At 51.6% G+C, this 24,262-nt stretch overlaps 1 protein-coding gene across 1 annotated transcript in view; it reads right to left on the bottom strand.

Annotated features, from left to right (window-relative positions):
* Positions 1–17,246: 17,246 nt before the first annotated feature.
* TNNT3 (troponin T3, fast skeletal type) overlaps positions 17,247–24,262 on the bottom strand; it is a 16,789-nt gene continuing 9,773 nt past the window's right edge. Inside the window, exons 7-13 of the mRNA XM_023724408.1 lie at positions 22,329–22,445; positions 22,089–22,166; positions 21,677–21,790; positions 21,451–21,560; positions 21,135–21,225; positions 18,821–18,861; positions 17,247–17,301 (exon numbers count right to left, since the gene is read on the bottom strand). Of these exons, the coding sequence (XP_023580176.1) occupies positions 17,247–17,301; positions 18,821–18,861; positions 21,135–21,225; positions 21,451–21,560; positions 21,677–21,790; positions 22,089–22,166; positions 22,329–22,445 (606 nt within the window). The remainder of the gene's footprint in view (positions 17,302–18,820; positions 18,862–21,134; positions 21,226–21,450; positions 21,561–21,676; positions 21,791–22,088; positions 22,167–22,328; positions 22,446–24,262) is intronic.

Genomic DNA, 24,262 nt, shown 5'->3' with positions numbered 1-24,262 from the left:
CCGCCCTGCTGGCCGCTCCCGCACGGCCTGGCCACGCCCACGCGCTGTCCGCACTCTCGGCCCCGCCCCAGAGCCCGTCCACCCACGAAGACGCCGCACTGCCGGCCTCATCCCGCAAGGCCCGCCCCCATGATCCCGCAAGGCCCGCCCACTTCCCGCACCGGCCACGCCCACCCCGCACCGGCCACGCCCACCCGCACTAGCCACGCCCACCTCGCGCCAGCCACGCCTACGGCCTTTCGCCAGCCACACCTACGGCCTTGCGCCAGCCTGGCCCGCTCTGCACAGCCAGACCACGCTGCTGCACGTTTCCTCACGCCACTGGGGCACTGATCCGTACCCCGGCACGTCTCACCCATTTCTCGAGTTCCCCCTCTACCCGTCCGCGACTTGAACACCCCACTCCACACCTCCGGTGCCTGCATACCCCACTCTGCACCCCTGGGGCCCGCACACCCCTGGATGCCCATGCCTAGGGCTGCCCCAACGCATGGCTATGCCCTTCCAACTGCTGGCGGAGGGAATGGGGGTGGAGGTGGGGAGATGGGGAGGGGAGAGCTTGTCCAGGGTCCGAGACTACCCTTCCCTCCTTCAGCCCTAGCCTCAGCCATTTTCCCTTTCCCGGTTCCCTCCCCTCGCCGGCCCTGCTCTCATCCTCCCCCTACCAGTCTTCCGTGCCCCCCCCCCACCCTTCTCCTCTCCCGGCCCCCCCCAGCCACTCGACGCCCACCCCTCTCCAGGCCAGACCACTCCAGCCTGGGCACGGCCCTCACCCAAAGGGACCCGCTCTCCTTAGGGCTCAGTCTGGGCCTCACCCTGCTCTGCCCTGTTCTTCCATACCAGCTGCTCTCGGGACAACGGGCTACAGGAAAAGGCTCCTAAGCTCAGGCCTGTCCAAACCAGGGGCGCAGTCCTCGTCTGCAGGTCCCCCACTCCTAAGCCTCTCCGCCTGAGGCCTTTGGGTCACTGTTCAGAACCCCACCCCCCACCCCCGGTCTCCCCATCAGACTAGCTTGTTCCTCTCTGCTCTCCAGAGCCGGGGAGGCCAGGCAAGGGGTGTCAGGGGAGCTGCAGGAGGAGAGACCTGAAGGGGGCCATGGGGACCCCGATGGGGCCGGAGCGGGAGGTGAGACCTGGTGCTGGGGACAGAGGGAGCCTGCGGGAGGGGGAGGCTAGACTACAGGACTTTCTCGGGGACCTAGATGTGCAGGTCTGAGAGGGATAGGGCCTTGGGGACCTGTTGTTCCTGGGGCATTGGGGTGCTGAACACAGGGCTGCCTTGACCCTGCTACAGAGAAGGGAGACAGTGAGGCTGGGCACTGGAGAGGGGTTAGCTGGGACCCTGGGGGACAGCCTGTCCTCTGGGGGAAGAAGAGAGCGTCCACGATAAGGCACCCAGCTCGCAGGTTGGAGGGTGGTGGCTGCAGATGAGATGGTGGTGAGGCTGGGGACAGAAGCAGGCTGGTGGGGAGGAGGGGTCAGAGAGCACGGGGCTCCAGCCTTGGCTCAGGGGGTGTTCTCTTGCTCTTTATAAAGCGCTAACTCTGTTCTTGGCCACGTTCTGATGGATGTCCTCAGAGTGTAGCCGAAGATGGGTTCAGGGGGCCGCTGGGAGGGGAGGGAAGGGGAGAGGTGCTGAGGTTCTTGATGAGGGAGGGGCAGGGTGGGGGGCCTCGGGGGTGGTGCAGACCCCTCACAGTCACCCTCACTTCCTTGGCTCTCCACCCGCTTCCTGGGGCCGCGCCCTAACCAGAGAGACTATGGCGGCTCTGAGGTGGCGGGAGCCAATTGGGGCCCTTCACCCTCCCCCTTCTCCATCAGACAGGAATCCCACTGCCTCTGCCACCTGCCTGTTTCCTGAGGGCCCAGGCCCAGCCACCCAGGACGCCCAGTTAAATCGGAATTTTGGATATACAATGAATCAGTTTTTTTAGCTGAAGGATGTTCTATGAGTATTTGGATTGTACTTTTTAATTTTTACATCCATTTCTATTTGCTAGATCTGGTCACCTACCTGGGGCCCTACCAACCGCCTGCACGGGGCTGCTGCTGGGGTGCCCGCCCCATCCCACGCCTGCCCCTGGGCCGACGAGAAGGGAGGGGCTGGGCTGCAGGCCTTCTGCAGGGGCAGCTTCCCTGCCGAGCTGGTCCTGCTGGTGAGCCGGGTGTTTTCCAGAGAGCAGGGAGCCCTGGAGGGCTTTCACAGGAGGGGCACAATCAGCCCACATCTGGGAAAGTGCCTTCAGGCCGAAGGGGGAAGCAGGTAATCCAGGAGGCCAGCTCAAGCTCTGGGGCACCTGGAGCCAGGACAGATTCTCTGTGGTTCAGGGGCAGGAGAAGGTCCCCCGGCGCCTGCCCTCCCTGCCTGCCCGCATGCATTCACTCATTTTGCAGATACTTTCTGGGCATCGCTATGCACCTAGAGGGATTCTTGGTGTTGGGAAAACAGCAATGCACGAAGAACCAAGCAGATAACATCCAGGCCTGCGGGGAGCTGGCCAGACCCACACAAACATGTAAAATATATTGGGCGCCAGCAGAGATGCACACAGCGAAAAGATAAAAAAGAAGAAATCCCTGAGGGTGACAGGACAGGGTGGTGAGGAGTTTTCAAGGACACTGAGAAAAGAGCATTTCCTGGCACCTGGGCAGCACCTGCAAGGGCCCTGAGGCCAGCACGCTGCCTGCCCAGGAGGAGGAGACCAGTGTGGCTGGAGCAGAAGGCCCCTCCCCTCCCCAGCTTTTCTGCCAGGAGTGAGGTCTCCCTGAGGTCCTGAGCAGTGGGCTGAGGTGCTGGGGTGAGCCCTGGGGGCTGAGGAGCAGGTGCTGGGCAGAGATGCCGGCAGGCCAGCCCCAGCGACCACTGGGGTCCTGTGCCCCAGGCAGCTAAAGGGGCTGGTGGGGAGGAAAGAGGGCGAGCGGGAGCCGCAGGGTGTGGGTGACAGAGAAGACGCCTTCTTTCTGCTTTATCTTTCCTGGTTGTTGCCCCTGATTTGGAACTGCTCTGTAAAAGTAGCTAGAGTCGCCCCTGGCCCTGCGTTGTCACTGTACTCTGCTCCTGACGACAGAAGCAAGCAGAGCTGTATGCGGGCCGCCTAAGGTAGCCAGTGGTGTGTGGGTGAAGGTGCGGGTCTTGATAACAACAAAGGCGAAGGCCCTCGTTGCTTCCTGTCTGGCTTGCATACACACACTTGCTTGAAAACCCATTGCAAGACTATAAAGAACCAGAGTATTCTAGAAGGGGGTGGGGATGTTGGGGCCTTGGGCCAGGGGGCTCCTCCAGGAAGCAGGCCAATCAGCAGGGCCCGGTTCCAACCCAGGTCCGTGTGATCCAAAGCAGCAGTTCACCCTGAGCCTCTCTGGATTGAATTTGTCCCCCCAAAAGACATGTTAAAGTCCTAACCCTTGTCCCTGTGAATGTGACCTTGCATGGAAATAGGGTCTTGGAAAACGTTTGCAGTTCTCATAAGGCTGTACTGGGGCAGGATGGGTCCTAATTCTATACAAGTGACATCCTTATGAAGGAGGAGAAGTGACATAGGGCACATGGGGAGATGAGCAGAGACGGGAGGGATGCAGCCACAAGCCAAGGAGTGCCTGGGGCCACCGGAAGCTGGAAGAGGCAAGGAAGGAGCTTCCCCTAGAGAGCAGGGTCCCGCTGAGACCCAGAATTTGGACTCCCAGCCTCCAGAACCGAGAGACAGAGAGAGAGAGAGACAGAGAGAATAAGCCCCCCAGTTTGTGTGCTTTGTCCCAGCAGTCCCGGGACACTGGTAGCGGTGGGAGTGTTCCCCTTCGTGAATGAGTGTGTGGCTTTGTCAGGAGAGGGCAGACACACAGGCTGGGACAGAGACTGGGGGAGGGGGCTGCTCACCTGCGCCCGGTGCTCCCCTGGGCCAGCAGACACCCCCTTCCCCCCACCCCCCCACCCCCGGCTCGGAAGCCTCACCTGCTCTGGGGCTCTGAGTAAGCCACGTCCCTGGCGTCGCGATCACCTGGCCTGCAAAACAGCTCTGAAGTGCCTGGACCTGCTGCTGGAGGATTTGCCGTCCACCGCCTGGCCATAAGGGCAGGAGAGTGCTGCAGGGCATGTGTGACATTGAAGTCTTGGTGGCCTTCTTCCCCAGTAGGCCTCTTGCACCCCCTTGCCACCATTGTCCACTTTCTCCTCTGGACCCCTGGTTGTCAGGGGTGAGGCCCGTCCATCCCTAGCCGGGGTCTGGGACATAGGAGACACTCCATAAAAGAAATGGTTGTTAACGCTATTATTATTGTTGTTAATTACCTTTGAGTCAGCTCTGACTCATTGTGATCTCATGTGTAACACAACTCACAATGTTGCCCAGTCCTTTGCCATCCTCATGATCGCTGGTATGTTCGAGTCTGTTGTTGTGACTATTCTGTCAGTCCATCTCATGGAGCATTTCCCTTGTTTTCACTGACCCTCTACTTTATCAGCCATGATGTCCTTTTCTAGCAATTGGGTTTTCCTGATGACGTGTCCAAAGTCTCTACACTCTTGCTTCTAAGGAGCATTCTGCTTGTATTTCTTTTAAGACTGATTTATAACTATTATCATTCACTGTTGCAAATTTGGTGGGTAAAACATAATCTCAATTTTTACATTTTATTTATTTGGTTACAAATGCTTACACTTTTTTGTGCACTTTTTGGCCACTTGTATTTCTTATTCTGTGAATTGTCTGTTTATGTGTTTTGCTCATTTTTTTCCTATTAGGATGTTAATGCTTTTCTTAATATACTAATTATATTACTCCCTTGTCTGTCAGATTTGACTCAAAATATTTTTGAAGTTTCTCGTTTGCCTTTTAATATTTTAAAACAGCTTTATTGGGGGTATAATTGACACATAATAAACTGCACTTGTTTAAAGCATAAAATTTGTTAAGTTTTAATGTAGGCAGTTTACAGCTTTGACTTATCGCAGTTGGTTTCAATTGATTAATTTTGCTCCTTACCTTGGGTCATGTTTTACTGCTCCTTTGCCTGCCTGATAATTTTTGATTGATTGCTAGACATTGTGATATTTTACCTTGGTAGGTGCTGGATGTTTTCATATTTCTATAAACATTGTTGAGCTTTGTTCTGGGATATCGTTTAGTTACTTGGAAATGGTCTTCCCCTTTCAGATCCTGCCTTTATGATTTGTAAGGTGGGTCTGGAACAGCATTCAGTCTGGGGCTAATTACTCCAACAACTGAGGCAGGACCTTCCTGAGCACCCCACCCAGTGCCCGTGAATTACGAGCTTTCCCAGCTGGCTGGTGGGAATGGGCACTGTTCCCAGCCCTGGTGAGCGTCAGGACTGTCCCTCTAGTCCTTTGGGGGTTGTTATTTCCCTGGCTCCATCAAGTACTCTCCTCACACGCACGTGCTGATCTGTGCCCTGACCCTAACCCTGCAGCTCTCCAGGGCTCTCTCTTTGCAGCTGTCTCCTCTCTGATCCTCTGTCCTGTGAACCCCAGCTGCCTTGGTCTCCCACTGCCTATGTTCAGTGCCAGCGTTGCCACTTCTCAATAGAATGCCCTTCCCTCCCAAGGGACATCCCTTGTCTGAATCGCATGTTCTCTACTTCCACCAACCAGTTGCCAATGAGTCGACTTTGACTCATGGTGACCCCGTGTGTGCAGAGTAGAGCTGTGCTCCATAGGGTCTTCATGTCTGTGACGTTTCGGAAGCAAACCCTCCGCTCTGTCTTCTCAACTCAGGGAGTCAGTTGGGTTCCCCCTTCCCACGCACAGCCTGGGAACACCCTCCAGGCAATGAGATGGACGGTCATAGGGCTCAACTCGATTGTGTTCCATCTGTTGGTACCACTGCCGTTGGTTGATCGATGTCCGGCATCTTGAAAAACCATTGTTTCATGTATTTATGTATTTTTGTCTGTTTTTTCTTTTTTATTGTTTCAGGAAGGAGGATAAATCTGGTACCTGTTACTTCATCTTGGCCAGAAGAGGAAGTCTGCCTTTCAGTTTTGATGGACAGTTATGATATACAGAAATTGTAATTTTTAAGGAGTGACATTCGCTAGCTTTTCCTTTTCCTCTGTGATTCTACTATTGTGTTTAAGCTTAGAAAATTGTTCCCAGCATGAAAGCAGATAAACATGTACCTCAACTTCTTTCTAGTTCTATTTTTAACGTGTTTTTTCTCAGCATTTCTCAAGCTGAAAGAACTGAAGAAAAATTTCTTGCCTTGAGTTGCAATATTGAAGGATTCTATGGGCAAAATATTGAATGACACAGGCAGCATCAAAAGAAGATAGAAGGAATACACAGAGTCACTGAACCAAAGAGATTTGGTCAACTTTCAACCATTTCAGGAGGTAGTATATGATCAAGAACCAATGGTACTAATGGAAGAAGTCCAAACTGCGCTGAAGGCATTGGCAAAAAACAAGGCTCCAGGAACTGATGGAATACCAACCGAGATATTTCAACACACGAATGCAGGGCTCAAAGTGCTGGCATCTAATGCCAAAAAATTTGAAAGACAGCTACCTGGCCAACTGACTTGAAGAGATCCATATTTATGCCCATTTCAAAGAAAGGTGACCCAATAGAATGCGGAAATTATCAAACGGTATCATTAATATCACACTCAAGTAAAACTTTGCTGAAGATAATTCAGAAGTGGTGGTAGCAGTACATTGACAGGGAACTGCCAGAGATTCAGGCCAGATTCAGAACAGGACATGGAACGAGGCATACCATTGCTGATGACAAATGGATCTTGGCTGAAAGCAGAGAATACGAGAAAGATGTTTACCTGTGTTTTATTGACTACGCAAAGGCATTCGACTGTGTGGACCGTAACAAATTATGTATAACATTGCGAACAATGGGAATTCCAGAACACTTAATTGTGCTCATGAGGAACCTGTACATAGATCAAGAGGCAGTCGTTCAAACAGAACAAGGGGGTTACTCTGTGGTTTAAAATCAGAAAAGTTGTGTGTCAGGGTTGTATCTTTTCACCATACCCCTTCAGTCTGTATGCTGAGCAAATAATCCGAGAAGCTGGACTATATGAAGAAGAACGGGCATTAGGATTGGAGGAAGACTCATTAACAACCTGAGATATGCAGATGACACAACCTTGCTTGCTGAAATTGATGAGGACTTGAAGCACTTACTGACGAAGATCAAAGACCACAGCCTTCAGTATGGATTACACCTCAACATAAAGAACACAAAAACCCTCACAACTGGACCAATAAGCAACATCCTGATAAACAGAGGAAAGATTGAAGTTGTCAAGATTTCATTTTACTTGGAGCCACAGTCAACACCCATGGAAAAAGCAGTCAGGAAATCAAAGGATTTTTGCATTGGGCAGATCTGCTGCAAATGATCTCTTTAAAGTGTTGAAAAGCAAAGATGTCACTTTGAGGACTAAGGTGCACCAGACCCAAGTCATGGTGTTTTCAGTTGCTTCATATGAATATGACAGCTGGACAATGAATTAGGAAGACTGAAGAAGAATCGATGCCTTTGAATTATGATGTTTTGGCAAAGAATATTGAATACCACGGACTGCCAGAAGAATGAACAAATCTGTCTTGGAAGAAGTACAGCCAGATTGCTCCTTAGAAACAAGGATGGCGAGACTTCGTCTTATTTGAGACTTCATCTAACGTACTTTGGACATGTTGTCAGGAGGGATCAGTTCCTGGAAAAGGACATCATGCTTAGTAAAGTCAGCAAAAAAGAGGAAGGCCCTCAATGAGATGGATTGACACAGTGGCTGCAACAATGGGCTGAAACATAGCAATGATTATGAGCATGGTACAGGACCACACAGTGTTTCGTTCTGTTGTACACAGGGTTGCTATGAGTCAGAACCGACTGGATGGCACCTAACAACAACAGCAACGACAGTTATGTGAAACTCATGGTGACCCCATGTGTTTCAGAGTCAAACTGTGCTCCATAGGGTTTTCAGTGGCTGTAATCCTTATGGAAGCAGATTGCCAGGCCTTTCTTCTGAGGCACTGCTGGGTGGGTTCGAACTGCCAACCTTTAGGTTAGTCGTTGCTGTTGTTGTTAGGTGCCATCCAGTCGGTTCTGACTCATAGCAACCCTGTGTACAACAGAACGAAACACTGTGTGGTCCTGTACCATGCTCATAATCGTTGCTATGTTTCAGCCCATTGTTGCAGCCACTGTGTCAATCCATCTCATTGAGGGCCTTCCTCTTTTTTGCTGACTTTACTAAGCATGATGTCCTTTTCCAGGAACTGGTGCCTCCTGATAACATGTCCAAAGTACGTTAGATGAAGTCTCACGTAAGATGAAGTCTTGCCATCTTTGTTTCTAAGGAGCAATCTGGCTGTACTTCTTCCAAGACAGATTTGTTCATTCTTCTGGCAGTCCGTGGTATTCAATATTCTTTGCCAAAACATCATAATTCAAAGGCATCGATTCTTCTTCAGTCTTCCTAATTCATTGTCCAGCTGTCATATTCATATGAAGCAACTGAAAACACCATGACTTGGGTCTGGTGCACCTTAGTCCTCAACGTGACATCTTTGCTTTTCTGCCCGGTCCTGCGCCATCCTCACATTGTTATGCTTGAGCCCATTGTTGCAGCCACTGTGTCAATCCATCTTGTTGAGGGTCTTCCTCTTTTTCGATGACCCTCTACTTTACCAAGCAGGACGTCCTTCTCCAGACTGATCCCTCCAGATAAAACGTCCAAAGTATGTAAAACATAAAGTCTCATCATCCTCGCTTCTAAGGAGCTTTCTGGTTGTACTTCTTCCAAGACAGATTTGTTCGTTCTTTTGGCAGTCCACGGTATATTCAGTATTCTTCACCAACACCACAATTCCAAGGGGTTGATTCTTCTTCGCTCTTCCTTATTCATTGTCCAGCTTTCACGTGCACATGAGACTATTGAAAACACCATGGCTTGGGTCGGGCGCACCTTAGTTTTCAAGGTGATATCTTTGCTTTTCAACACTTCGAAGAGGTCTTTCCTGGCAGATTTGCCCAATGCAATATGGCGTTTGATTTCTTGACTGCTGCTTCCATGGGTGTTGATTGTGGATCCAAGTAAAATGAAATCCTTGACGACTTCAATCTTTTCTCTGTTTATCGTCATGTTGCTTATGGGTCCAGTTGTGAGAATTTTTATTTTCTTTATGTTGAGGCATAATCCATACTGAAGGCTGTGGTCTTTGGTCTTCATCAGTAAGTGCTTCAAGTCCTCTTCACTTTCAGCAAGCAAGGTTGTGTCATCTGCATATCTCAGGTTGTTAATGAGTCTTCCTCCAATCCTAATGCCCGTTTTTCTTCATATAGTCCACCTTCTCGGATTATTTGCTCAGCATACAGACTGAATGGGTATGGTGAAAAGATACAACCCTGACACACACCTTTCCTGATTTTAAACCACCCATTATCCCCTTGTTCTGTTCGAACAACTGCCTCTTGGTCTAGGTACAGGTTCCTCATGAGCACAATTAAGTGTTCTGGAATTCCCATTCTTCAAAATGTTATCCATAGTTTGTTATGATCCACACAGTCAAATGCCTATGCATAGTCAATAAAACACCAGTAAAAACTGGTATTCTCTGCTTTCAGCCAAGAGCCATCTGACATCAGCAATGCTATCCCTGGTTCCACGTCCTCTTCTGAATCCAGCTTGAATCTCTGGCAGTTCCCTGTCAAGGTACTGCTGCAGCCACTTTTGAATGATCTTCAACAAAATTTTACTTGTGTATGATGTTAATGATACTGTTTGATAATTTCCACATTTGGTTAATAGTCAAACATAAACCATTTGCATCATCCAGGAACCTCCTGGAATATATTTTGTTGTTTGGTATGAAATGAAAATCTCATTGCCTTTTTTTGTTCCCCCTCCCAAATACATATCTGATTTTCTCAACCTCTTTTGTTAAACATCCCATCCCCCTTGCATTGGCCGTGTTGCTCCCAGATTCTTACACGTACGTGGTATCGTGCTGATAAATACTGTAGAACAAGAACATATTTTGCAATCTACAGAAGTGGAGGGTGTGGGGGTTATGAGTTATGGTTAGTGGTTGAGTCCACTGCTTAGCAGCTGTGTGACCTTGGGACTTCACTTGGCCCACTCTGGGCTTCAGCTTGCTGCTCTGCACAATGGAAATGAGAGTATCTATCCCCTCCAGGGCTGCCGCGAGGATTACGACAGGCGAAGCGGAGAGCTGCTGGGCATGAACGCTGGCCCAGAGGGAGTACTCTACACACATCGTTACCTTCATTTCTGAAAGTTCCTTTTAATTTTCACAATTTTCGTGGCCATTCCTGCTTATTTCTTCTTCTAAAGAATTTTGGCATCATTTTAACTAGTACGCTCCCCATTCCTGGCCCACCTCTCACCCCCCAAACCATCCAGGAATGTGGTGTGTTTTTCCATTTTTTTTTTCTTTCCAATCTTGTTTCTCTATTTCTCATTAAACTTTGTAATTTTCTTCATGCAGGCCCCAAACGTTTCTTAAGAGGGTTATTGCTAAGTATTTTTAGGCTCTTTGTTTTTAGTGAGAATACTTTAAAAAAAAAAAAAAAAAGAAAAGAACAGAAATCTACTTTATCTTCTCATTGGTTGTTGCTAGAAAATAATTTTTTAAAAATGATTTGAAATATGTATTTTGCGACTGGCTGCTTTCCTGAATTCTCTCATTCATTCTGAAAGCTTTTCCGTTGACTCTCTTGGGGCTTCTAGGAATGCCGTGCTTTGGTCTCCTTTTTTCCAGAAGTTATACATCTTGTTTCCGTTCAACATCTTTTGCATTGTCCACGATTTCCAGACCCGCGCTCAACGGTAATGGTAAAAGCAGGCGTCCTTGTTCTTGCTCAGTTCCTGTCTCCTACTGGGAAGCCCTCAATGTTTCACCCGCCGCTGGCAGACGAAGGAAGGGTGTCTTTACAATTTCCTACAGTTTCTTCAGTTTATGTTTTGTTTTGTTCTCTGAAACAAGCATGAGACTGTAGTAAACGCACTTCCCTGTATTTACTGTTAGGGACTATTTCAGATGTCTCCGCAGGTAAAAACAAACACACGAACCACGGCCATCTGCCAACCACCCGCCACGCAGTTTAAGAAAGAAAACATGGCGAACCCAGCTCCGGGCCCTCGGAGCCCCTTCTCTCCCAGAGGGTGCCCCGCATACGAATCCCAAGTTCCTCCTTTCCACCGCCGGCCAGTTACTGCAGAGTCGGCCCCGACTCATGGCGATGCCATGCGGGCAGAGCAGAACTGCTCCGTAGGGTTTTCATGTCTGTGACCTCGGGGAAGCAAATCACCAGGCCTTTCTTCAGAAGACCCTCTGGGTGGGTTCAAACTGCCAATGTTTCGGTTAGCAGCCCAGTGCTTAGCCGTTTTGGCCACCCGGGGACTCCTTCCCCATTTCCAGGCAGATATCATTTCTTTGTATATTTAAATTTTTAAGTAAGTGGTATCAGACTATTAGTTTTCCTTCTGTGATTTACGCTTCAGTGCCCCCGACTCCCGACACTGTGTTTTCAAGGCTTCTCCAGGGGTTGCGTGGAGCTGTAGGTCGTTGGTTTTAACTGTGTAGGACACATTTAGGAACAGATCACAATTCACCTCTCCGTTCTCCTTGTTGAACATAAAGAATTTTTCTGATTTAGGGCAAGTAAAACAGCGCTGCCGTGTGCATTCTTGCGTTTGTGTGTACGTGCTCCTGTGTGTGTCTGTGTGTGTGTGCATGTGTGTGTCCTTGTGCATGTACGCGTGTGTGTCCTTGTGTATGTGTGTGTGCTCGTGTGTGTGTGCTCGTGTGTCCGTGTGTGTGTCTGTGTGTGTGTGTGCATGCTCCTGTATGTGTTCTCATGTGTGCGTGCTTGTGTGTGTGCGTGTGTCCTTGTGTGTTTGTGTCCTCGTGTCTGTGTGTGCGCCCTTGTGTTTGTCTGCTCATGTGTGTGCGTGTGTCTCCCTCTGGGCTGTCCCCGCAGTACTCCTGTTCCCAACCAACCATGGGGATGGCGCAGAACCAGGCAGTCTTGTTCTGTTGTGCGTCGGGCTGCAATGGCATCTTGTGTTGGTTTTAACTTGATTTCCCAGTGACCATTTTTCATGCATTTATTGACCTTCAGGTTTTCTTCTCTGGGAGCTGCTTGCTCACACCTCAGCCCATGTTTCTATTCAGTTGTTTGCCTTTTCCCCATGGAGTGTTCAAGTTATTAATATGCAGCAAAGCCTAATTGTTGGTGATAATGCGCTTCAGATATTCCCTCCTGGGAGATGGCGTGTACTTTGCTAATGGTGTCTCCGAGGCAGAGAAGTTTCGTTTTAAAACTTTATTTTACTCTCATTTATTTACGGTTTGTGCTTCTTATGTCTTGTTCTCTGTTAGGAGGCCTTTATCATATTCTCCTAGTTTCTTCTAAAAGTTTGAATGTTTTCTTTTCCACGTTCAGATCTTTCAAATGACCTGGCATTGATTTGTTTGGTGGACGGCGTGAAGTGGGGCAGGATTTCATTTTTATTCCCGGTGCTTCTGCAGCTGCTTCTGCACCATCTCTTCTCCAGGTATTTGTCATTTCTCCACACCTGCCATCCATCAAGTCCCCTGTGTGTGCAGGAGTCTCTGGTCTCTCTCTTGTCCCACAGGGTCTCTGTCCGTCTCTCAGCCGACTTCCCACCACCGTGGAGAGCACAGTTTCACACAAGGCTGGAGACCGGCTAGCGCAGGGGGTCCCTGCGTGGTACAGACAGTGAACACGCTCAGCCGCTAACCAAAAGGTTGGAGGTTCGAGTCCACCCAGAGGCACCTCAGAAGAAAGGCCTGTTGATCTATTTCCAAAAAAATCATCCATTGAAAACCGTATGGAGTGCAGTTCTACTCTGATACACGTGGGGGCGCTGTGTTGGCAACTAGATTTTCACCCCCTAAATGTTTCTCCTCCAAATCTTTCTGGCTATTACTGGCCCCATTTTCTTCCGTATTGATTATGGAATCAGTTTGTCAATTTCCATATAAACCTTGTAGGAATGTGATTGAGTTTCCCTGAATTCATAGATTAATTTAGGGAGAAATGACCTTTTTTAAGCTATCAAGCCTTTCTCCCCTGGAACATAAAACAATCTCCATAGATTTAGCTCTCTAATATCTTTCAATAACGGTCTTTATTTTCTCTATAATTGTCTTGCATATTTTTTTCCATTGGGTTTATTCTTAGTTATAGGAGCCCTGGTGGTGCAGTAGTTAAGTGCTCAGCTGCCACCTGAAAGGTCAGTGGTTTGAACCTACCCAATGGCCCTGAGGGAGAAAGACCTGGTGATCTGCTCCTGTAAAGATTACAGCCTAGGAAGCCCTATGGAGCAGTTCTACTCTTTCCCATGGGGTAGCTGTAGTTGGAATTGACTCAACAGCACCTAAAAACATTTTTAGCTATTTTAATGTTTTTAAATTTCCAGTGGGAATGTTGTCTTTATAAATTATGTTTTCTAACTCTTGGTGGGAGCCCTGGTGGAGCAGTGGTTGACAGCTACAGCGTGGTATGGCTGTTATCCAAAAAGACCAGCAGTTTAAATCCACCAGACACGCCTTGGAAACCCTATGGGGCAGCTCTCCTCTGTCCTATAGGGTCGCTTTGAGTCCCTGTCGACTCACGGCCAAGGGTTTGGTTTGGTCGAGTTTAACTCTTGGTTGCTAGTAGATAAGGAGGTATTCAGTTTTCGTATATTTTGCTCATATTGAGCCACGATGAAATCTTATCAGTTCTAATAACTTGGAATTGTAGCTTCTCTTGGGTTTTCCTCGTGTACAATTATGTGTTTGTAAATAATGATATTTTTATTTCTTCCCTACTTGTCTCTTTACTTTTCTTTCCGTTTTCTTGTTTCACTGCTCTTGCTGGGACACCTGGACTGTAAAGTAGAAGGTGAGGGCTGACATTCTTGCTGATTCTTGATTTTTAAAGGGAGTCTTCTAACGTTTCACTGTCAAGGATGAGGTTTACTGCAGGTTACTGGAAGATCCCTTCTTCCAAGATTTTTTTTTCATGAATGGTGTTGTGTTTTATGTATGTTTTCAATCTTTTACACTCTTTGCGTGTGAACAGAAATTGCTACATCAGTCAATTTTCTAAGGTGAAACTATCTTTGCAACAGAGAAGGCCACCTCAGCATGATGTGATTCTTTAAACTTTGTAGGTTTTTGTTTTGTTTTGTTTTTTGGTGGGGAGATGTTTAACTACTGGTTCAAGGTCTTAAACAAAAAAATTGATCTATTCCAATCCTGTAATTCCTCTTAAGTCAATCGATGTTTTTAAGATAGTAAAGCTTCCTCTCCTGGAACATAGTAACAATCCCCGTTTATTTCAGTCTCTTTCTTATCTTTCAATAACGTTTTTTATTCTCTCTGTAGTTGTCTTGCACATCTTTTATTGGATTTATTCTTACTTACCTTGAGAAGTTGTCAGTTCTCCCTAAATTACATTGTATTCTTCCAGGAAATCGGCTGTCTTCTCTAGTTTCAAATTTATGGTCATAAAGTTGTTTATGGCTTTCTTTGACTACATATTTGGTCTCTGCAGTCCCGGTAATTATGTCCCTCCTAGTCCTCATTTTGTCTGTTTGTGTCTTCTTCCCTTTCTACAAAAGTTTACCCAAGATTCAAACATTTTATGGGCTTTTCACAGAATCTGTCTTTTACTTTGTCGATGGTCTCCATTACATTTTTGCTTTCTATTTTTATTAACTTCTTCTCTTTTCCTTGGTTTTAATCTTTTGTTCTTCTAATTTCTTAGAGGAGATGTTTAACCTGTTGAAATTTTTGGTTTTGTTCCCCCCTTTTTTCTTTTCTAACGTAAGTACTCAGGTTCCAATGTTTCCCTCTAAATTCTGTTTTAGCTGCATCCCTGGGTTTTAAGATGTGGCTCTTTCATTATTACTCAGTTCTAAGTGTTTTCTAGTTTTCCTGATAATGTCTTCTATGACCTGTGAATTATTTAGCTGTGTGTTTTTCAATTTCTAAACATATGCTTTAAATGTTATCCTTTAGTTAAGTTCTGACTTGGTCACAGAGGGATGGCAGTTGGTGGCCAGGACATGCCTATCACTTGGACTTTGTTGAAACTTGTTTTACGTCCTAATATATGGTCAACTTTTGCAAATGTTTCCTATGTGTTCTCTTGTGTAGGGGAAAGTGTTCTGGAGACATCTGTTCAATTGAGCCTAATTGCTTTGTTCAAATCCTAGGCATCGTTCTCCACTCTTTGTATCTCCCTGTCTAACGATTACTCAGGGACGTGCCTTAAAAACCCCCACGTGGGTTCCGGAATTGTTAGTCTGTCCATGTGATTCCACCTTTCCTATCTTGCACAACTTGTATTGAGCTCGTGCGCATCCAGAACCACGGTTCCCCACCCGTCCGTGGTGACCTCCTTATCCCCAGGAAGCTTTCTCCCTCCTAGGCGTTTGTATTGCTCCATTGCCTTGTCTTGGTGCTATCTGGTCACTTGAGCCCCTCATTTGTAATATTAAGATCTTCCACTTTGCGTCACTGCAACGGAGAGATCTCGGTCGTGGAGAACACTTCTCTCATGTCCTGCTCATATGTTACTCAGGACACTGACATCTGCACAGGTGTGGGGATGGGGGCAGGTGTATGTGTGTGGCTTGTGTGTATCTAGGAGGCACGTGTGTTTGTATGAGTGTGTGTGGTGTGTATGGGTGTGTGCATTGTAGGGCATATATGTATGTGTGTGTTTATGGCTGTGTGTTGGGGTGTGCACACACATGGGAAGTTTTATTTGTGGGAAGCATGGGAGTGTGTGTGTGTATGTATCTATGAGTGCATGCTGGGACATGCACATACGTGTGGGGAGATATGATTGTGGGTAGATGGAGTGTGTGCACATGTATGTAAGTGTGTGGATGTGTTGGGATAGACACACATGCGGGAAGTTATGGTTGTGTGTGTGGGAGATGGCATGTGTGTGTGGGTGTGTTAGGGCATGCACACATGTGTGGGAGTTATGATTGTGTGTGCGGAGTGGACTGTGTGTGTGTGTTTGGGTGTGTTGGGGAGTGCACACATGGGGGAGTTATATTTGTAGGGGGATGGGCTGTGTGCACGTGTGTGCACGTGTATGTGTCTGCGTGGGGGCGTGCACACACATGTGGGGCGTTATGACTGTGTGTGTGCAATGGGCTGTGTGCGTGTATGTGCGTGCGTGCGTGTGTGTGTGTGTGTTCGGGTGTGCACGCAAGTGTATGCATGTGCTACCTGGGGTGGGCTTCATCGGCGGGCTGCAGCGCCTCCTTACAGACTGCACTGGGCGCCCTGCCTCCCTAGCCCGTCAGCACGTGGACAGCGTGGCCCTCGGCCCCCGCGCCTCCCAGGAGAGGCGGTGTTGGACGCCTCGCTTCCTCTGTGACTGCTGTACAGGGCTCTGCGTCTTGATCCAATTTTTGTGATTTATATTTTCCATAATTCTATTTTGTCAGGAGTTTCAAATTTATGGGCGCAGCCTCACACTGTGTTCTCTTAGAATATAGAAAGAACGGTTTGTTTGCCATGTTTGCTTTCTCACTGGAAAATGTGCTTTTCTACATTCCTTTCCTTCCCAGCTTGTGCAGGGTTGGCTCTGTACCGAGGTCCTCAGAGAAAGGCCTCCCGGGGCTTGGGATCCACTTTTGCTTGCATGGCCCGTGGGGTGTTGGTGAAGTTTGGGGCATTGCCCTTGAGCTATATCCCCCCTGCACGTGGAGACCCTCCTCCCTCCCTCCCTCGGAAAGAGCAAAACTCAGAGCCAGCGAGTCAGCCAACGAAGCCCCAGCTGGAGTGGAGACCTGAGGGGTGTGTGTCCTGGTGGGATGAGGACAGGCGTGGAGGCCACTGGCTGAGTCCTGGGTGCAGAGGCTCTGGTGGCCGTGGGAACCTACCCTGCCGTCTCCTGAGCTGAGCCCTGAGATGGGCAACCACTTTCTTGCTGGTCCCCGAGCCGCAGAGCAGCCACGGGAAGCTCTGGCCGCCCCCGCCCACTCAGCCCCAGCACAAGTGCACACCTGGTGGAGGGGGGTCTGCTCACTTTATTGTCAGACCCCAAGGGGTGGGGATGGCGAGGACAGAGACGGGGGCGGAGCTCTGGGACAGGCTGTGGGCCCCGTCGGGGACAGTCCAGGAGCCCAGGAAGGAGACTCGGAGCGGGAGGTCGGGGAGCAAGGGGGGTCTCTGCCTCCAGGGTCCTCTTCGGCTCCGCCTCTTTACTTCCAGCGCCCTCCAACCTTGCCCTTGGCCGGGGTACCGGCCTTCTTGCTACTGCAAATGGTAAGTAAGGTGGGCTTGAGTGTCAGGGTGGTGGCTGAGCACTCCCAGGGCCCACAGACCCACGGCCCTGGCAGCTAGGCCCTGTGGGCTGCTGTGAGGGCAAAGGTCCAGCCCTCCCGGTGCCCCTGCACTTACCTCGCTCAGCCCAGTGGCACCGACTCACCTGTAACTGGGCCAGTACCTGGGCCTGGTAGCTTGGTGCAAGGGGTCAGTGTGGTTAGGAGAGGCGGGCGCTGGCGAGCAAGCCTGGGACACCCCCCCACCCTGCCCAAGGGCTCCAGGCATGGGCAGCCGTGGTGGTTCTAGGCCTCAGGAAGTCTGTCTCACAGACTTGTCTGTCTTCCTGATTATCTGGCTGGAAAAGAGCTTGTCTTCCCTTCAGCACGGCCTCGCGAGGCAGAAGGGGCCGGGGGGCCCAGCCTGAGGACCAGGAGGGCCTGGGAGGCCTTGGCTCCATACCCACCGGCTGGGGCTGAACCCTGAAGGTCAGAAGTTCACCACCCAAGGGGTCGCAGTCCTTGGGAGTCTGCCCCGTCTAGGCCCTTTGCACGCTACGCCCCACGAGGACACCAGGTGGTGGGATGGGGGCCGAGCCAGGTGGGGGCACGAGGATGTCTCAGGCTCAGGCCTCTGGGATCAGGCACTACAGCTCAACATGACCTCCGGCCTGAGAAGTAGGTGCCACGGCCCGGCTAGCTGAGGACAAGGCCTGACCCACGACCACGCCCTGGGCCCAGGCTCTTCTGCAGGAGGTGGGCTGAGGTGGCCCAGCGTGTCTGTGCACACACCCTCACACATGCACACGCACGCCCACGCATGCATGTCCCCCTGGCCTGCACGGTCCAGCCCTGACCCGCACAGCACAGACCAGGGTGAATGGCTGTTCCACTTGTCACCAGCCCCCGGGAGCAGCAGGAAACCAGGGTAAATGGAAACCCCCTAAAATGCCAAAATGCTGCAACCCCCAGTTGCCCCCTGGCCCACTGTGCTCCTGGCCCACTGTGCTCTGGACCCACTGTGCTCCTCAGGGGTGTGAAATGGCTTCACAACCAAACTTAGTGACAAACCCTGAGTGGGGAGCACACCACCCAGGGGATCTGAGATGGGCCTCAGTGGTCAAGCGGTGCAGCCTCTCAGGGTCCTGCCCAGCAACTGGCCCTGGGGTGGGTGATTTCATAGACCGATTCCCACCCAGGATCGAATTTGAGCCCACCTCCTGGACTCTGCCCCTGTCACCCTTTGTGGTGAAATGCTGGTAGAGGACCAGGGGTCCAAGGGCCTCCTGCTGGGAGAGGTGTTCCCTCCTGCCCCTCCTGGTCTCTGTGCTGGGTCTGAGCAGGCGTGCTGGAGGAGACGCGGCCCTCGGTTAGTTGGGTTACTCCCTGCGCAGGGTGCCACCACTGGCCTTTGGTTTAGGGACCCGCAAAATTGGCCTGTCCCAGGTGGGGGTGGCGGCAGACCCCGCAGGGCTGTGTGCCCAGCACAGAGTGAGGGACAGCAGGTTACTCACTGCTTCTGGGCCTGTTCGATGCGGCTCCTGAGGTTGGTGATCTGTAAACAACACGGACGACTTACTGTGCAAGGCTGAGCATGGCAGCTGGCAGGAGCCGAGACCTTCTTCTCCACAGGAGAGCATGGGGACACGCTGTAGTGTCCCCGTGTGGCAGCTTGTACTGACTGTTCCTTGGCAGGCGTCCCAGGTCCCTGGTGCCACCATCAGCACCCTGCACACCACGTGGACATCAGCACCCTGCACACCGCATGGACGTGAGCGCCCCACGCGCCACGTGAACGTCAGCACCCTGCGCGCCACGTGGACATGGACATCAGCACCTTGCACACCGCGTGGACATCAGCACCTTGCACACCGCGTGGACATCAGCACCTTGCACACCACTTGGACGCCAGCACCCTGCGCGCCACGTGGACGCCAGCACACAGTGTACCACATGGACTGTCAGGCTCCCTTACTGTTTCCTGGTGCCTCTTGCGAAGGGACACTGTCCCCAAGCCCCCAGGGCTCATGCTTCTCTATTACTCACAGTGACCTGTGGTGGAGACCTGGGCCAGGGCACACAGCAGCTGTGAGTGACCACTTACCTTTGGCTGCGGTAGGATGAGGGCCGTGGGTGTGGAGTGGGTGAGGCTGCAGGGAGGTGGGGGCTTGCGAGTCCGTCTCTCTCAGCCAGGGCTGCCTTCTGAGCCCCTGGGAGCCTGGCTGGTGGTCCCAGCACAGAACCACGCACCTTCCCTCTCTCTCTTTGCCAGTCCAGCAGCCCCCTCCTCCAGAGTGCACCTCAGGGGTGAGGTGCCCTGGCCAGATCTAGGGCCAGGAGCTGGAGGGAGAAGGGGGCAGAGGGAGTTGCAGAGGCTCATGCCTGCTCCGTGCCCACGGCCTCAGCATCCTGCACGACCTGAGAGGTGCCATGCATGAACTCCTCGTGCACTGCACACAGGAGTTGGCCCTGCTGTGCCCCGGGTACTTACAACTTGGCCAGCATCTCCACTCTGGCCCGCACATTCATGATCTGGAAAGACCAGATAGTTATGGGACTGAGGCTGCTGTTCCTACTTCTCCTTGGCTGCGTGGGCTGGGGCCTCCAGGCTCCCGCCACCCCAAGGCCCCCATGGGCTGTGGGTTGATCAGTGTGACCACAAGGCAGGGAGGACTGGGCTCGTGTGAATGCAGCTGGGGCCTCTGACTTGGCTCTGTGACCCCTGTACATGCAGGGGGAGCCTGTGGCTGCAGGGTCACCCTCCCAGGGAGGATCCCCAAGAAGGGACAGCCTTGCTCTCTCAGTGCACTCATGAGCTGGACCATGCTGGGCCCGTGGGGATGTATCCCCTCCTGGGGGCAGCCCCTGAAGGACATACGAGGACCTCCTTCTGCTAGAGAGAGGAAACTGAGGCACAGAGAGGTTAGGTAGCCTGCTGAAGGACACAGAGCACCAAAGGGAGCCCTGAGTCTGTGCCCATCACCCAGCACCATGGTGTCTCGGTTGCCGCATTTAAGGGGTTGATGTCAACACTCCACAGCATGAAACCGCCTCCCTTACCCAGGCCCTCTGACTCAAAGTTCCAGGCGTCACCTGGGATTTCTTATCAGGCCCACTGGCCTCAGAGGGCAGGAAACAGCCTCCAATGCTGCCCCACCCCACTTCTCAGACCACCAAGGCAGGCTCCCCCCAGGGCAGTGTCTGCATCAGGGTGCTGTGGTCTGACCCCCAGACAGGGGCAACCCCATCCCCTCCCCATTGCTGGGTGGGGTGTGGGTACCCCTCTGCCTGCTGTGGTGCCAGCTGGGATGGCAGCACTCCAGGTCCACTCCCTGGGGTGGGGTGGGGGCTCGAGGAGGCATGCGTGTTGGGTGGGAGGGGGACACTACTCAAGGACCCGGGGCACCAGCTGCCCAGGCAGTCACAGGAAAGCTGACTTCTCGGGGACAGTGTTGACTGGGACCTGGGCTTGCAGGGACACTGGGAGAAGGACGTCTCAGTGTGGGGGGACATTAAGCAAGATAAGCTCAGTGACACGAGGATGCCCTACCAGCCTGAGATAAGTTGGAAAGGACCCTGAGGCCCCTGGCCCCATGCTCCTTCCTTACACCGGCTCTCACCCGGTCAGCCCAGTGCCTGTGGGGGCCGGGCTCATGCTCAGCTGTCTTGGTGACCTGCCCTGAAGGCATGCCAGCCACAGCCTCAGGAATCAGGGGGCCCTGTGTGGGCTTTGGAGGGTGGACCCAGAGGACGAAGGGGGTCAGGAGGCTGGTGCTGCCCGGCGGATGGGGGACCAAGAGGTCCACGGGTTGCAGGTCCTACACTCACATCATATTTCTGACGCTTCAGCTTCTCCCCATACTCAAACTTGTCAGTCTCGAGCTTGTGTAGGGTGTCCCAGAGCTCCTTGGCCTTGTCCCTGGGAAAGTGGACAAGGGGACAATTGCCAGTTAAGCTCTGGACAAGCAACGTCAGGCCCACCCGCTTGTCTTTGGCCACCATGGGGAGCTGGGCCCAGACGTCTCGCAGAAACCTTGATGGTGGGTTCAGAGACTGTTCTGGAAGCTCTATCGAGGCCAACCTGTTGCCACCCCCACTACCCATCCCCCCAGCCCATCTTCTGTCCTAGAGGATGCGCCCTCACCTCAGCTTGTCCTCGCTGAGGTGGTCAATGTTGAGCGGCTTGCGTCTCTCAGCCAGGATCTTCTTCTTCATCTCCCGGGCAGTCTGTTTCTTGCCTCTCTTCTGGTCGGCCTGAGGGACAACAGGGTCCAGGGAGAGGGGCCTGATCTCAGGAACCTGGACTGAAGTCCTATCCAGGGGTTTGGACAGAGGCCAGGCCATCTCTTGGCTCTAAGGACTACACTCACCTTGGTCAGGTAGCTGCTGTAGTTGGCACCCATGGAGGACAGAGCCTTCTTCTTCTTCAGGTCATCCTCAGCTTTCCTCTTGGCTTCCTCCTCCTCCCTCCTGGCTTTCTCCTCCTGTAGAGACCCCATCCCCAAGACCCTCAGGTGTGGGGTCATGGCTGTGTTGTTCTCTGGGTACACTTTGGGGCCCCATCCCAGACTTGGAACTTTCTGGGAGCTCCAGGTACTGGTTGAGGTCTGCCATTTTGCAGGGGGTTCTACAGGGCAAGGTCACCATGGGAGCCTCACCAGGGACCACTGGCAACTGTGAGCAGGATCACAAGAGAAGGAAAGACAGGGACCTTTGCATTTCTCTGGGCCCGGGGCTCATTGTCTCAGGGTCTAGGGGTGGGGAAGGGGTCCTGGGCCTCACCGCCAATCTATTCTGGCGCTCCCTGTCCTTCTCGGCACGGATTCTCTGCTGGTCTGCTCTCTCTGCACGGCGCTTCTCCTGTGGTCAGAGGAGCAGGTCAGCCCAACCTTTCCACCCTCTGAGAGCAGCCACCGGTCCCCCCATCATCTCACGTCAGTCCCCTCCCTTGGGATGTGGGCTGTGACCACGTCTATGCAGATGGGGAAACCTAGGGCTGGGGCCAGAACTGCCCAGACTCACAATTCTTTCTTTGAGAGCAACCAGCTCCTCCTCCTCCTTCTTCCGGGCTTCGAAGTGGCTGTCGATCAGAGCCTGGAGCTCCATGAGGTCTTTGTTCTGGCGTTTCTTCTGGATGTCCTGTGAACAGGAGATGTCCGCCAGTCTCCAAGCCACCTCTCACACCCTAGACCTGCCTGCAACGAGCAGCACCTGCCTTTGCTCCAGCTGAGAAGCCCTGACTCCTGGCCACCAAAGACCTGAGAGCTGCAAGGGGCCTTGGGGCCTCACCACATCCCCATGGCTACTGTCTTCCTACAGGTCCAGGGCTGCCTGATCCCTGAGCCACAGTGGAAATGGTTCCCTCCCTGTGTGTGCCCAAGTCCTGTCCAGGCCCTGCCCAGCCATGAAGTCATCAGCACCCCTGGGATGGACTGGCTCCAATGTGACCTTGTTTTCATCCTCAGTGATGCTGTATGTGGACCTGGTAGAGAGGATACTGGCCAGTGAGCTAATTTGCTGGACAAATAATAAACAGGTGGATGGGTGGGTGAGTGGATGGATGTATAAGTGGCTGGCTGGATGGAAGGAAGGAATGATGGATGGATGGATGGATGGGTGAGTGGGCAGATGGGTGGGTGAGTAGGTGGGCAGATAGATGGATGGATAAATGGGTGGGTGAATGAATGGGTGGATAGATGGATGGATAGGTGGATGGTGAGTGGATGTATGAATAGATGGGTGGATGGATGCATGGATGGATGGATGGGTAGATGGATGGGTGCATGGATGAGTGAGTTGGTGTGTGGGTGGATAGATAGGTGGATGGATGGGTGGGTAAATGAATGAATGGATGAGTAGATGGATGAATGTCCAGGTGGGTGAGTGGATGTATGAATGGATGGGTGGATGGATGGATGGGTGAGTGGATAAGTGGATAGACTGATGTATGAATGAATGAGTGGGTGGGTGTATGATGGATGGATGGATGGATGGTTGAGTGTGTAGATGGATGGGTGGGTGAGTTGGTGAATGAGTGGTTGGGTGGATGATGGATGGATGGATGGATGGTTGAGTGGGTAGATGGATGGGTGGGTGAGTTGGTGAATGAGTTGGTGGTTGGGTGGATGAATGGGTGGATAGGTGAATGACTGGATGAGTGGATGGATGGATAGGTGCATGGGTGGGTAGGTGTGTGGAGAGATGTGTGGAAGGATGAATGGGTGGTTAGATGGATGGGTGGGTGAGTTGGTGGGTGAGTTGGTGGGTGGGCGGATGGGTGGATTTGTGGGTGTATTGGTGGGTGAGTTGGTGGGTGGGTGGATGAATGGTTGGATGGGTGGATTGGTGGGTGTGTGGATGGGTGGAAGGGTGGATGGATGGATAGGTGGATGAGTGGATGGATAGGTGGACGAGCGGATGGATAGGTGGATGAGTGGATGGAAGGAAGTAAGGATGGATGGATGGATGGGTGGGTGGATGGGTGGGTGGGTGAGTGGATGTATGCATGGATGGGTGAATGGACAGATGGATGGGTGGGTGGATGGAAGGAAGGATGGATGGATACGTTGATGTATGGATGAATGAATGGGTGGTGGATGATGGTAGGATGGATGAATGAATGAGTGGGTAGATGGATGGGTGGGTGAATGATGGGTGGGTGGATAGATGGGTGGAGGGATGGACGGGTGGAGGGGTGAGTGGTGAATAATGGATAGATGGATGGTTGAATGGATGGATGAATGGGTGGGTAAATGGTGGATGGATGGGTTAATGGGCGAATGAGTAGATAAATGGGTGTTAGATGGATGTGTGGGTGGGTGGATGTATGAATGGGTGGGTGGATGGATGGATATATGGATAGGCGGGTGGATGGGTGGGTGGATGGATAGACAGATAATATAGATAGATGTTGTTGTTGTTAAGTGCCATCAAGTCGGTTCTGACTCATAGAGACC

This window comes from Trichechus manatus, unplaced genomic scaffold, assembly GCF_000243295.1.
Source record: "Trichechus manatus latirostris isolate Lorelei unplaced genomic scaffold, TriManLat1.0 scaffold00244, whole genome shotgun sequence".
NCBI classification, from domain to species: domain Eukaryota; kingdom Metazoa; phylum Chordata; class Mammalia; order Sirenia; family Trichechidae; genus Trichechus; species Trichechus manatus.
The sequence above is the reverse complement of the archived record's forward strand: the minus strand, read 5'-3'. Positions and strand labels throughout refer to the sequence as shown.